Genomic DNA, 15,011 nt, shown 5'->3' with positions numbered 1-15,011 from the left:
AACGTAGTTTCATTTTTCCAAGGTAGAATTCAGTAGAATTAACCAGAGTAGAAAGAGTGTCGTCCTCCAGTTCAAGGAGAAAAAGTATGATCTTATGATCAAAGGAGTAGTTGGGGGTCGGGGAGCTCAGGGGCTTTGTAGGCACCAAGAAGATGCTTCAAGGGTTGCGTTGCACCCATGTTGGTGACCCCTGGTTTATTAGGAAGGAAGGAAGAGAGGTTCTGTAGCTTAGTGGTGCAGCACCTTCTCTGCAAACTCAAAGGTTCTAGGTCAGCCTTTCTCAACCTGTGGGTCCCCAGATGTTGCTGAACTACAACTCCCATCACCCCTAGCTAGCAAGGCCAGAGCTCAGGGATGATGGGAGTTGTAGTCCAACAACATCTGGGGACCCATAGGTTGAGAACCACTGTTCTAGGTTCAATCCTTGGTCTCTCCAGTTACGAGGGATTAGCTAGCAGGAGATGTAGAAGACTTTGGCTAAAGACCCTTGAGAGCTGATACATATCAGATTAGGCAGTGCTGTACTAGATGGACAAACAGTATGGTTTAGTGTAAGGCAGCTTCCTGCACAAAACATACCTAACTGTCCAAATATGAGAGAGAGAGAGAGAGAGAGAAGGCAGTATGACTATAATAGCATGTACATTTATTTACACCCTCTCCCAGTTCATCCCAAGAAAGAGCATATTAATGCCTACTGGTTCCTGTATACACACACATCTATTTAATAAACAGAATCACAGCTCCATGTTGAGGTCTGCCTTCTTACTTGCTCCTCTGCTGCTGGTGCCCTGCCTCTTCTTTTTCAGGATTCACTGTTTTCACAGCTAGGTTTCTAGGACAGCTTTCTAGGTTGCTTGCAGAAACGCCTATTAAGAAAACGTCCTCTCAGCTGGTAGAACATAATCTCAGAAACAATTCTAGGAGGAATGAAGTGGCCATCCAAGCAGCCAATTACCAGGGAATAAGGTTGGGATTGACTTGGTATATAAAACATAACCCAGTCTTGCAGGTGACTGTTCAGGGGGAATGATTGCCACTTGTCCATCTGGCCAATTGCTCTCTACTTGGATAGGCCTCAATTCTCCAAGGAGGTCATGTCCTGCTCTGCCTTAGCCAAGCTGCTTTTGAGCAGCTATTACCACTGTCCTGAAAGTGAGACCTTATTTAACAGAGCCTTGCTATGAAACCTGCAAGTGCAATTTGTTCATTCTCCTTCCTAGCCTCAGATGTTGCTAGGCCTTTAACAAATGGCGTTTCCCTGCAGTGCTACCATCCTGGTGTTGAAAGGAAGGCAGGAATGAACCAAGAGTTAATGGGCAAAAGCTCCCAAGCACCTGAGTGGCTCACACAGGACAGCTTCCCAGGAGATTGTACCCAGCAGATCCATCTTTAGACCACGCTTGTCACTTGTTTCTGTACCTGGTGTAGTTTAGGCGTAATGATGATGATAATGGATAACAGCAACGATAAATAATACGCCACATATATTTCAAATATTAGCTGTTTCATGGGTTTCAGTGCATTACCGACAGAAAACTTGCAGCATTAAGAAAATCTGGAGTTTAGAACATCCTACACACGTTGCCTCCTGCTATCACATTATTTTTGTGGTGGTGGAGCTTTTGAACCAAATATGGTGATTTTTTGTTTGTTTCCTTTCACTTAGGAGCTGAAGTATGGAGATGGTATCCAGATTAGCAGGAACCGAGAGCTGGAGGAGTGCTTTGCTCAGGCAAATGAGCACATGGACATCCTCGATGGGCTGATCAGAGAGATGAGGCAAATGGGGCAGCCCTGTGAGCTGTACCAGAAAAGGTACCACATTCTGTTTTTGTCTCCTGGCTTTTCCCCACAGACTTCTAGTTATTATATGTGGGCTTGCTTCAGTTTACACTTAGCATAGTACAGGCGCTTGACTCTGCCTCGTATTGAATCAATGAATAGATGCCCATGAATTATACGAGGAGGTTTGTAACAGGTATGTGCTCTTGTGGAGTCAAGTGCTCTGTTTCGTCAGGCGTACCAAATGGTAAGCCATTCAGTACTACAGTAAATAGTGGTGCTGCATACCTGTATTGGGAAATTTTCAATGTTTGATGTTTTATTGTGCTTTTTATGTTCTGGAAGCCTCCCAGAGTGGCTGAGGAAACCCAGCCAGATGGGCGAGGTATAAATAATAAAAAAATTCTTCTTTTTCTTTTTCTTTTTCTTCTTCTTCTTCTTCTTCTCCAGGACTCTTTCTCATCTAATGAGACTGTGTACCTTGAATTTTTAATACTATTTCATTCTGTGGAACACAAAGCATGGGTTTCCCCCTTCCATTCTTATTGTTTTCAAGCCAGGAATGCCATCTTCATTGCACTTATTTATTTGTCTTTAAAAAAGCCAAAACCAAAACAAAACTGAGGTGAACAATCTTAGTGGATCAGGCATCTAGTGCATTATCCCCATATTCCACCATTGCTATTACTGGATGTTACCTAGTAAGTTTATAGTGCTGGGGGGAAATGGAGGACTTTATCCCATATTTTTCATTACAGGCTTATGGTGGCTCAGAGCCTGCAAATGTATTCCTCCTCCTCCTCCTCTGCTCCATCTCTTTCATCTTCTAGCCCCTTGACGTTGTTCTCCATCGTTATCCTTTCAGATTGCTTCAGCTTCAAGAGCAGATGCGAGCCCTCTATAAAGCGATCAGTGTACCTCGTGCCCGTAGGGCTAGTTCCAAAGGTGGTGCGTTTACCTCCCAGAGTGGATCGGGATGGGACGAATACACCAGGCGTTGCACCACAGAATGTCTGAACTGGATGAGGCAGCAGAAGGTAAAGCGTGCTTCATGTTCTGGCTTTTGTTGAGAAAATGGAACTGCATTTTTCTCCCCTCCAACACCACACCAGCCAGTTCTTGTCCTGACAATTCAGGGAGTGGCAGGGGTGTCTCCCTAGTTTCCTGTCGCCGACATTACTGTGGCTTGCTGGAAAGGGTGAGGTGGGGAGATTGGTGCAGTGTAGACGCAGTGACAGAGCCAATTCAGTGCTCCAGCCAAGGTGTCCCTCCCGGTAAGCCACAGCGACAGGACTGCTGAGAGGCAGTCCCCTTCCCATTGTCTGCTCCTGGGCACGGCACTTTGCAGCCTCAAAATAAAATATCAGCAGGAGTTAAGGGAAAGTAAGCCAGCCCCTTTCTCTTGAGTCTGTGTTGTTTTAGAACCTTCTGGACGCACCTATTGCAAGCTCATAACATTCACCCAAGCACGGCAAAGATTAACTCTATGTACACAGTGCATTGCTACAGTCATCCTATTTCTGCATAAAGGAAAGGGGTGGGGAAAAATAATGGTTCAGACAATAACTGAAGAAAAAAGAATACGGAGGACAGAAAAAGAAACGAATGAAAGATCTCATGTGGCTGGCAAATTAGAAAATGGAAATGAAAACAAGGGACCTGCAGATATGGCCATAAGGCATTTGCTAAAGGGGCTTGCAGTTGATTTTTATGGAGTGGCTTCTTTAAGATGACTGTTTGAATGGCAGCGTAAGTTCCCTACCTGTTCTGCAAGGGAACAGGCACCCCTCCTATAGCAGCTGCCGCCGCCGCCTAAGAAGCCCTTGCAGCATTTCAGCTGTGCCAGAGTCCAACTATGGTCACCGTTTACCTACCATAAATGTGAAATGCTCTTTCCAAACAAAGCAACGTCACCTGCATAGGGCAGGAAGCAGGAGAGGATGACACACACAATCACACTATTGCTACATACTCTGCAGGTACAGAAGGGGAGATGGGGCCCCTCTTTTAAGTCCATCCCCAAATACCTGCCGTGTTGTCAGCCCGATGTGAATAGGCTTCCTTACATAGTTGCCGTCCAACTTTCTTATCTTACCTTGACCTTCTCTGGCTTTGCATTCTGTCTGCAGAGCCCAAGTTACAGCATGCCAAAGAAATGTGATACGTAGGGAAGCCCTGCCGGTAGCTTTTGTTTTCTTGAAAGTGTTTTGTTTTACTTCCCTGTCATTTTGGAGATAGGAAAGCCGTGGGCTTCGGACCTGGGTTGGGTTTCTCTGGTGGGGCCGGGAGCTGGAAATGAGTCACTTTTTTCGTTCACACACATTGACAAACGTTCATTCTTGCTGCTGCTTTGATGGCTTTGGCTCACAGCAAGCTGAAAAAAAGAAGGAATAAAGTTCTTTTTTTCAGATGGCCGACAGCCTAAAATGGCTTCGCTTGCTGGAGCCATTCCAGCTTCGCTTAAGCACAGGTGTGGCTCAGGGTGGTGTCTGTGGTAGCGTTATTGCTGTGCTGAATCATAATTAGTTCTTTTAAAAAAACCAGCAGCTGATACCTGATTTTGAAGGTAGAAGTGAAATATCCTACGCCATTCAAATGGGCAGAGCATTTTCTGAAACACAGCTCAGCTCTCCCAAGTGACTTTCTTGCCCAAGGCTGTTTAGTGTCTCCCTTCCTCAGTCCACTGTCTGCAAAATGGGAATCTGAAAGAGTTGGCATATGAAAGAACGGGATAGGGCACACTTCTTAATACCGTATTTTTCGCTCTATAACATGCACCCGACCATAACTCGCACATAGTTTTTAGAGGAGGAAAACAAGAAAAAAAATATTCTAAACGAAACAGTGGATGTATGATTTTTGTGGTTCATGCTGTGGCCACAGACATGTGATCTGACAGTGAGTTTAGAGTAGCCCAATGCAAAAATCCTGAGGATCCATGTGGATCCATGCTTTGTAACCACGTTTTTGCACCACTGTGGCCCCAGGCAACAGTAGGTGCATGATTTTTTTGGTGCAAGATGTAGCCATGGACATGCTATGTGATCTGATGGTGAATTTGGGGTGACCCAGTGCAAAAATCCTGAGGATCCATGTGGATTCGTGCTTTGTAACCACGTTTTAAGTGGGGAGGGAAGGAAAAGCACTCAAGGGACAAGGAGCACACATGGGGTGTGTGGAGAAGGATGCTGCTAATAATGCAGAAGAGGGGTTTAAGGGGAGAAGGCTCCTCTCCTCTACCGCTTTGCTCCTTTAAAGCAAGCAGGCTCTGCTTTTCTCCCTCCTCCCCGCTCATCCCCGGCTTAGCGAGCTGAAAAACTTTGCTGCTATGTAGCGAGCTGAGTGGGGAGGAGAGAGAGCCTGCTTGCTTTAAAGGAACCAACTGGACAGAAACCGCTTACTCCTTTAAAGAAGGAGCTTTGCTCCTTTAAAGAAGCAGGCTCTCTGTCCCTCTCTCCTTCCCACTCAGCGGCTCTTCTCCCGCTTTGCTGTTTCAAAGCGAGCCAGGGAGGAGGGAAGGAAGGGGAACCATGGATCCTCTGCTCAAGACTGCAGCAGATCCCCACCACCACCCGTAGGCATTCCCTCCATAACACGCACAGACATTTCCCCTTACTTTCTAGGAGGAAAAAAGTGAGTTATGGTGCAAAAAATACGGTACTTCACATGTTATCAGTACTTACATATTGGCTGGTCATCTTAATTTTCACATGTTAAAAGCAATGGTAACACATGCTAGCAAGGACTGTGTGTGTGTGTGTGTGTGTGTGTGTGTGTGTGTGTAGCAAGAGCTAGTTTCAAGTTCCAATTATTACAGACTTTCTCAACTTTACCATTTAGAAAATACGAAAGTTTTTTTGTCATGGTGTGCATGGAGCTGAGGGCTGCAGAGCAACAAGACATGGTGCACAAATTTAATAGTATTTGGGCGATTGCTTCACTAATGTGGCTGGAAAGGGTGGCTGGGTGGAAATTAATCTTCCCTGTAAAAAGGTGGCATGGTAACTTGGCTCCTGCTGGTCTATAGCTACCTATAGATGCCTTCTGAAGTTCTTTGGTGCCTGTTCTACTGTGGCACCTAAGGTAGTTTTATTCTGTTACCGTCTCCCCTGCTTTGCAGAGCAGAAAGGGACATTGGGGAAGGCTTTAGTCTTTTCCGATTTGCACGACTCCTGTGAAATAGTAACCCCAAGCAACTCTGTCCCAAGCAAGGATAACCACCTGGTAGCTGCCGAACCATGTCTTCCTTGCAAAGCAGCTCTATATACCTTTGCTTGTGCACCATTGTTTTAATTTTGCTTCACATCGGCACCTATATAAATAAACCACTAAAGAAGATGCACATTCTTCCTTTCAGTCTGAAATGGAGTTAGTAAAATGGGGATTTGATGCGGCAGCTATTGAGCAACAAATTGCCGACCACAGGAGATTCCATAATTCCATCGGAGACTATCGCTGGCACTTGGACAAAGTCAAAACCGACCTGGTAAGATACTGATTCTGCTTCCTTGATTTTTTGCATCACTGCCTGTTTTAAATTGCTAACTGGCGGTTTCACATCTGGTGAAATATTTGAAAGAGCCCTGTTTTAGCACTGCTGTGTTTTGCTTATTCAGAAGTATTGGTGCATGAAAGAGCATTCTCTCCCCCCCTCCCCCAAACACACTTTGTGTGGTTGTAAATGAGTCTAACCTGGGGTCAGCAGCAATGTATCTAGGGGCCTCCATTACACATTTTGGTATTCTATCAAAATATTTAAGTATCTACACCCACTCCTTTCTGCCTCTGCTATCTTATGGACACTTCCTGGGTTGGGGACCCTGTTGTTCTCCAGATGTTGTTGAAATTCAGCTCGCATTGGCTCCAACCAGCATGGCCAGTAGTGAGGGAAGATGGAAGCTGGAGTCCTTCAACACCTGGAGTGTCGGAGGTTCCCCACCCCTGATCTAAAGCATCCTGTGTTTCCCATTCAGGTTGGCGTCAAGCCCCAACACGGTCTCCTTTGCCACTTCTGCTTGTCCTTTGGTTGCCAGCATTCCCTTGCCCCTTCTTACTGAGGCATGTGGCCATTGATTGTGGCTATTTGTGATATAAAGAGGCTCCCTAGGAAACTGACTGTACAAATGATTCCATCTTAAATTTTGTTTCTGCAGAGGCCCCCTTGGTAAATGGGTCAAATTTGTAAGCTGTAGAAGATCTTTATTCTTTTTATTCTTTTGTCCACAGCGTGAGAAGGCTGCTGTTCATCAGCTGGAAGAGGAATATGAATATCTTCTGGTAAGCTAAAGAACAACTCAATTTCCGAAGGCCTTGTTATGTGTGCTTTGCCTTCTTAGCAGTGGAGCATCCTTTGAGTCAGGGAAGACAACTATGGATCCCACAAGGATGAAAAGTGCAGGTTCAGCCCAGTCATGGTGGAACTTGTCCGTTCTTAGTTTTTATTTCAACAATTAATCCTTAACTATAAAGTTGCATCTAGAAACGTGTGGGCAATACTTGCTGAAGTATCTCTGCATGGCAACTTACCCTTGTCCATTACAGTCGTACCTTGGAAGTTGAACGGAATCTGTTCTGGAAGTCCTTTCGACTTCCAAAATGTTCGGAAACCAAAGTGCGGCTTCTAATTGGCTGCAGGAAGCTCCTGCAGGAAGCTCCTGCAGCCAATCAGAAGCTGCCTCAGACGTCCGACTCCCAAAAGAATGTTGGAAAACCAGAACACTCAATTCCGGGTTTCAGTCGTTCAGGAGCCGTTTTGTACGGGAGCCAAGTCATTTGAGATCCAAGATACAACTGCATTTGCATTTTTTAAAAATGTTGTCATGGAGCAGAATACAGATTTCCCCTCTTTCTTTTTTTTAAAGTGCAAAGTATCCCCAGCCCAAATGGGGGCAAAAGAGTGTTGGGTGTGTAGCCATTTGCTTTCCAGAGCTCTGTCTTGATCCCTCTGTTTTGTTCCACTGTTTTGTTTGCACAATAAGCTTTGATCCTTAAATCTGAAGCTCATTACTTTGATGTTTTGTAGAGATTCTCCTTTGAAAGAATGGATCAGTTGCGCCAGCTGCAAAACATCATCCAGGCCACTAGCAGAGAAATCATGTGGATCAATGACTGTGAGGAGGAGGAGCTTCTCTACGACTGGAGTGACAGGAACACCGATATTGCCCGGAAGCAGGAGGCCTTCTCTGTAAGTTACACTAGGACATCTTTGTTCCGACCGGCTTTCCCAGCTGGATCATTACCATAAATGTAATAAATGAAATAAAATTTATCATGAGTGCCTACTTTGTTACAGTTTCAGTCTTTTTTAAAAATGTATTTTCTGGCCTGGGGTTTGAACTGTTTTTAATTATCTTCGGTGTAATTCTCCTTGAGACAGTTGTTCAGAAGGCAATTAATGAATCAGTGATGATGATAATACTTTGTGTGGTAGGAAAAAGGTACGAAGGATCTTTTGGGTGCTTGATTCAGTAAGGCTGTTCTTGCTATCATATAGCACAAATTAAGCCTGGAAGGTTTGCAGGCCTATAAACATGCCACAATATAAATACGCTTGATTGTATTAGTCCCATTGAAATTAATGGGCTTGACTAGTTTAGCTTCATTCAGTTACAAACCCACTACAGTGGTGCCTCGCAAGACGAAAAGAATCCGTTCCGCCAGTCTCTTCGTCTTGCGGTTTTTTTTCGTCTTGCGAAGCAAGCCCATTAGCGCTATTAGCGGTTTAGCGGCTATTAGTGGCTATTAAAGGCTTAAGGGATTAGCGGATTAGCTGCTAAAAGGCTATTAGTGGCTATTAAAGGCTTAAGGGATTAGCGGATTAGCTGCTAAAAGGCTGTTAGCGGCTTAGATCATCTGATAAGCGGCTTAGATCAGCTGATAAGCAGCTTAGATCAGCAGTTAGGCGGCTTAGCTAACAGCTGTTAAGCGGCTTAGCTAACAGCTGTTAAGCGGCTTAGGGGCTTGGGAAAAAGGGGGGGAGGGGGGGAAAACCCCAGGAATCGCAAGACATTTTCGTCTTGCGAAGCAAGCCCATAGCAAATTTGTTTTGCGAAGCACCTCCAAAACGGAAAACCCTTTCGTCTAGCGGGTTTTCCGTCTTGTGAGGCATTCGTCTTGCGGGGCACCACTGTAATCTTACTATATGCTGGTGATATGACCTTATATGCATTGAACTTTTAGTGTCATTATTATTTTAAGGTTGGCCTTAATGCTTGTTCCTTTTCTGTTTACAGAAACGCATGAGCCAACTGGAAGTTAAGGAAAAAGAACTCAACAAGCTGAAGCAAGAATGTGACCAACTGGTGGTCAACCAGCATCCTGCCTCAGACAAAATCGAGGTATATCTTAAACTTCCTACAATCTGGCTCTGCTCTTTTTTCTGGAGGGTGAGATACAAAGGTTCCACAGAAGCGAAAGGTACTGCAAATCAGATCTTGAACCTTGAACCCTGACCAATTTTTGGTTGATCAACAAGAGTCAGTGTTAGAAACAATGCAGGGCGACCTGCATGCTGATCAAAGACTGGTTGCTCTGGTTGTGTGAGTGACCGTTTTATAACCCTGGTTTACAACTGCGCTTAGTGATGGGCCACTTTTGGTGTTTGAAGTGGAGGGCCAAGTTTTCCTGTAGGTTTTCCTTTAAGCAAGTCCAGTTCCTTTAAGCCAAGTCCTGTTTATCGTCTCTTCCTCCCTCCAAAGCTGTTTTAGGAAGTTTTGAGAGGTGTCATTGCTAGCTAGGTAAAAGAAATGAATGAATGGAGGATGAACTGTGATTTATTTACTCTTTAAATATATAGGCCTACATGGATACACTGCAAACTCAGTGGAGCTGGATTCTCCAGATCACCAAGTGCATTGATGTTCATCTCAAGGAGAATGCAGCATACTTTCAGGTGTGTGCAGTCATAACGGATATTAGAAGTTGAATCCCAAGCAACAGCATTTAAGCTCTGTTTGGTTGTATATTTTTTTTGGGGGGGGGGGGAGGATTCACAAACATGCAATATCTTGCACTCCAACTATTAGTAAGTAAGGAACGTCACATTGTGAGTTTAGCTTGTAGAAAGGAAGGCTTGCTAAATAAATCATCTGAAATTGGATTGAAGGTAATAGGCTGTCTTTAGTTTAGTTTCCTTCATTTATTCTTCATATATCCATGCTCTTGAAAGGGGATTGTATTCATATGTTCAAGTGCTGCATTTCCTATTAATGTCTGTTGGTCCAGTGTAGATTTTACGAGTTCAGCATTACTAATCGCTTAAAAGTCTGTTGGACCCTACAATACTATACTGAAATCTCATTCAGGGCCCACTGTTATCATTCTGTACAAAATGTACACTTCACACCTTTAATTTATTTTATAACATTTGTGTTCTGGCTTTTTCTCCAAGGAGTTTAAGGCAACATAGAGGGTTCTCCCCACTTCATTTTATCCCTACAACAACCCTGTGAGTTAAGTTAGACTAAGAGAAAGTGACTGGCCCAAAGTCACCCAGTGACCTTCATGACAGAGTAGGGATTTGAGTCCTGGTCTCTCAAGTACTAGTACGACACTCTAACCACTATGCCCCATTAGTGTGATTAGATAAAGACAATCATATGTCTGTTTGCTTTTTATGCATAGTTTTTTGAGGAAGCCCAGTCAACTGAGAGCTATTTGAAGAATCTACAGGATTCCATCAGAAAGAAGTTCATTTGCGATAAGAATATGTCCCTGCAAGTTCTGTTGGAGCAGATCAAAGAGTTGGAGGTATGGTTGCCACTTGGTTTTGAGATCCCACAGCTTCTTTCAACTTCAGCAGGACTAAGCCCATAAGGGCAGATGTATGAAAGATACTGTGTTTGAAAGACAGATGACATGAAAGGTCATTGTGGCTGTTTGAAGCCATTGGGTGAGGAAAATGAGGTGTTAAGGAGAAGGTCTGGAGAAAATTGCAATTTCCAGGCTTTCTTGTCACGTTGATGCAATTAAAAATGAGCAGCCGCTTCTTTGGTCTATTTCACCGAGTATATTATACTTCATATATTTGGGCCTGCTGCAGCATTTTATGTACTCAAGCAGAACTTCAGATGGATTTTTTAGTTTTCTTTTCCTCTGTTATTGATTGCAGAATTTTAGAGTTTATAACTCTTAAGACTTGATAGAACTCTAAAATATAAGCTCTGATTTTCTCAGAATGTTACCACTGAAGTCTACCAAGATACTTGTCTTAAATTTGAAGATAATCTGGATTTGACCGATAGCAAATGCAGGTCTGTGTTAGTGAATGTGGTTCCTTGTTTACAAGTATTTTTTGCCATGACAAACTTTCTCTGTCTTTCTAGAGTGAGCGAGAGAAAATTTTGGAATACAAGAGACAAGTGCAAAATTTGGTGAATAAGTCTAAGAAGATTGTCCAGCTAAAGCCACGGAACCCTGATTACAAGAGCAATAAGCCAATCATTCTCAAGGCTCTGTGTGACTACAAACAAGATCTGGTAAGAATCATGCTATTGATTAATTACTCAATCGTTGATCGTATATATTTTAGATTTATTGGCAAACCCATCCCAAGCACCTGAGGCAGGCTACTGTGTAGCTTCAGCTAAAATCTGCTTAAAATGGACCAAATGTATTGGATGATAAATAATCTGTTCTAGTTTCTTTTTTACTGCAGCTGCTAAGCAGGTGCTCAGGTAGAAATGTCTTCAAATGTTTCCAAAGATGCATTTGAACTCCATTCAGATCTATTGCTTGGTATAGCCCTCGTAGGACTATGCCATTCCTGAAGGTTGGGGAAACTGCATGCTTGAATGAAGTATGATGTATTCTAAGCGCTACAGAGAACACCCTGTGATTGACCCATCAAATGGTAGATTACGGTGTTCTGCATCACACCGCTGAGCACAGAGGGCAACCCCAGCATATTGCAGTAGTTTAGCCTAACAATTTTTACATGAGGTTATTTTATGCTTGTTAATAGGAATGCATGCGAACCTCAGTCCCGTACATCTAGGTATCCAAGCCTTTTCATATGTGTATTCAGACCTATGACTAAAAGTTGTCTAGTCCTAGGGAGGAGTCCAACTAATTACAGCAACTGAAAACTACATCGTAAGTATTTACATTGTCCCAGTGTGTTAATGCCTACAATTGTTTTTTTCCTTCCTTTTCCATAGAAAACCATGCGCAAAGGAGACGAGTGCATTTTGAAAGACAACAGCGAGCGTAGCAAGTGGCATGTGACTGGGCCAGGAGGAGTCGATATGCTGGTGCCATCTGTCAGTCTCATTATCCCTCCTCCTAATCCATTAGCTGTGGATCTGGCGACTAAGTGAGTTATTCATAAAACCTGAAGCCATATTGCTTGGGAAAAAAGTGTGAGTTCTTCCTTGGCTCTGTATGTTGTGTATCTTTGATTGGGTCAGAAAAGAGCCCAGTTGCGTCTAACAGTGTGACTGGGTGGACTCTGTGCACCCATCTATATATTATTTAAGGAACTCAAGGCCAGCAAGCAAAAATTTAATTTTGTGTTTTGAGTGGGAAGTGCTGGTGAGCAAGTCTGTAGGGAAAGGGGAACCTCTAGGTGTTGTGGGACTCCAACTCCCATCATCCAGGAGCATTTGCCATGTTGGGTGATGGGAATGAGTGTTCAAGAACATCTGGAGGACCAGAAGTTCTCCATCCCTGCTATAGAAAGTCAGTCTCCATTGTGTTGCAACAAGAAACCTTTCTAGAGGGTGGGCTTTCCCCACCCCTCAAGAGCCCATTTTGCAGCCTCTCTCCCAGATTCTAAGCAAAGCTAATTCTGACTGGAAACAAATTTTTTGGTTTAATTTAATTCAGATTCATTTTAATTTGTGGTTATTCAGTACAGGCTAAATATGAATAGGGTTCTTTCATATTTATTTATGTATTCTTTTGGGTTAAATGAAGTCACATCATTAGTTGAATGTATCCAATATGGTATCCAACACACTTTAGCCCTGCAGCACCTAGTTTAGGAATCATTGCACAAGGAGCAGACGTCTAGCTCTCAATGTGCTGCATCGAAAAAAGTCCACATTTATATTGAAAACATTTGCATTTTCGTATTTGGGGTTTTGAGCCCTTATCTGCTCAGGACGCTCGTCTTCTGGTTGACTAGGAGACACTGATGTTGCTTTTCAAACCTGAGTTAACACATTCATTGCCGTTTAGGATTGAGCAATACTATGAGGCCATTATGGCTCTCTGGAATCAACTCTACATCAACATGAAAAGCCTGGTGTCTTGGCATTACTGCATGATTGACATTGAGAAGATAAAGGCTCTGACTATTGCTAAGGTGGGTGTTGAAATGACTTCTACAAAGTTTGACCAGGAGCTGTCATAGTCTTCGCAAATGTGCACTTCCTAACTTTTGAGCACATATATAAGAAGACTTGGGTATATGCATTCTAGACTTTACAGGGGCTGTCTGCCTTTTCTCAAGCCTTGTTTGTGCTGATAACGTGACTGGCAATTCTGCAGTCAACTCTTGCTTTTGCTGACCAAGACTCTTCCTGTTTTCTTTTATTGGCTCATTCCATTGCATGCAACCTTAGGCTCTTCATTCTAACGTAAACCTCTACGGTTAGCTCATTTTGTCATTGTTAATCCTACAAATATAAATAACTCTCCAGAATGCCCCTCTTCTGTAGTCATCATTCCGGAGGATTGCATCAGCTTTCTTTGGCTGCTTTTCCTTAAATTGTTTCTGCCTGTTCGTTTCAGCTGAAGACCATGCGCAGAGAAGATTACCAGAGAGTAATAGCTGACCTGGAGATTCATTATCAAGAATTCATCAGGAACAGCCAGGGCTCGGAGATGTTTGCAGATGAGGATAAGAGGAAAATCCAGACTCAGTTCTCCGATGCTCAGAAGCACTACCAAACATTGGTCATCCAGCTGCCAGGCCAACACCAGCAGCGTCCGCAGCAACCAAATCAAGGTCAGCTTTCCACAAGAGTGGTAGAAACCGCACCGTCTGTTGCAGGGTGTAGTCGTGCTTCACCTTGGAAGCCTTGCGACCCACTGAGCCAAATGCAGCCCACCAACCATGCATGCAATTCACCAAGGTTGCAGTCAATTGTGTGTCCCTCTTCCATGTCTGGGACTGCAGAAATACAGGAATGTCAAATACATGCTGGGCCAACAGGTACTTGGTGAACTGCATTCAGCCTGACACATAGTAACTTGACAGACAATTAGTCCATGGTGCCTGAGTTTGCTTGTTGTCCTCTTCCCTCCTCACCGCTTCTTCCTTTTGTGTCATGCCTTTTAGACTGAGGGCCGGGTTGCCTTGTTCATTACCGAGTTTATGTAAGCTGCTCTGGGAGCTTCAAATCTAGCTCAGTATGGTCTGTGCTGACTAGCTAGCAAGGCCAGAGCTAGCAAGGCCAGAGCTCAGAGATGATGGGAGTTGTAGTTCAACAACATCTGGGGCCCCACAGGTTGTGAACTGCTGATCTAGAACATGGGTAGGCAAACTAAGGCCCGGGGGCCAGATCCGGCCCAATCGCCTTCTAAATCCGGCCCACGGATGGTCCGGGAATCAGCGTGTTTTTACATAAGTAGAATGTGTCCTTATATATAAAATGCATCTCTGAGTTATTTGTGGGGCATAGGAATTTGTTCATTACCCCCCAAAAATATAGTCCACCCCCCCAAGGTCTGAGGGACAGTGGACCGGCCCCCTGCTGAAAAAGTTTGCTGACCCTGATCTAGAACCTCACCTGGCACACGCCCATGTTCTTTTGCCAGGTGATGGGGCAGGAGAAATGAAGGCAGGCTTATTCAGCGGTGCATACAAGTTGTTCCCTATCCACAGCGCATTGTTTGCCATGACATCACACCACCTCGATTCACAGGGGTTAATTTTCCAAAAACCGAAAACTGACCCACTGGTTGTTTTCCCTTTTTTTTCTTTTCTTTTTTTTTAAACCAGTTGTGACAACTGAAGTCACTCACCTGGGCTCATCCCAGCAAGTCCAGAATCAGAAGCAGGAGCTAGAGAAGCATGAAGCCTGGATGCTTATGGAACTCCAGAAGCTTCGTCGCCAGATCGAGAACTGTGAGCTCCGCATGGCGCAGAGAACCATCCTTCAGCCAGACCAAGGGGCCTCCCAGAATTTGTCCGTCAGAATCAATGAATTAGAGGTATGTGTTGATTTGCACTGGACAGGCATAGCATGATTTTGTGTGGTTCAGACTGAATGAAGCCCAAC

At 44.0% G+C, this 15,011-nt stretch overlaps 1 protein-coding gene across 3 annotated transcripts in view; it reads left to right on the top strand.

The window, feature by feature from the left end:
- The window catches only part of DSP (desmoplakin), a 49,047-nt gene that overhangs the window by 17,297 nt on the left and 16,739 nt on the right, over positions 1-15,011 (top strand). For all 3 annotated transcript variants that reach the window (XM_083449246.1, XM_083449248.1, XM_083449247.1), the window contains exons 3-15: positions 1,670-1,818; positions 2,651-2,822; positions 6,143-6,271; positions 7,012-7,062; positions 7,808-7,969; positions 9,018-9,122; positions 9,581-9,676; positions 10,408-10,533; positions 11,109-11,261; positions 11,943-12,097; positions 12,964-13,090; positions 13,519-13,735; positions 14,732-14,943. In XM_083449246.1, coding sequence (XP_083305372.1) covers positions 1,670-1,818; positions 2,651-2,822; positions 6,143-6,271; positions 7,012-7,062; positions 7,808-7,969; positions 9,018-9,122; positions 9,581-9,676; positions 10,408-10,533; positions 11,109-11,261; positions 11,943-12,097; positions 12,964-13,090; positions 13,519-13,735; positions 14,732-14,943 — 1,854 coding nt within the window. The remainder of the gene's footprint in view (positions 1-1,669; positions 1,819-2,650; positions 2,823-6,142; positions 6,272-7,011; positions 7,063-7,807; positions 7,970-9,017; positions 9,123-9,580; positions 9,677-10,407; positions 10,534-11,108; positions 11,262-11,942; positions 12,098-12,963; positions 13,091-13,518; positions 13,736-14,731; positions 14,944-15,011) is intronic.

The sequence above is a fragment of the Podarcis tiliguerta genome (genome assembly GCF_965153285.1).
Source record: "Podarcis tiliguerta genome assembly, chromosome: 7".
NCBI classification, from domain to species: Eukaryota; Metazoa; Chordata; class Lepidosauria; order Squamata; family Lacertidae; genus Podarcis; species Podarcis tiliguerta.
Note: the sequence above shows the minus strand (reverse complement) of the source record. Positions and strands in the feature narration are given on the sequence as shown.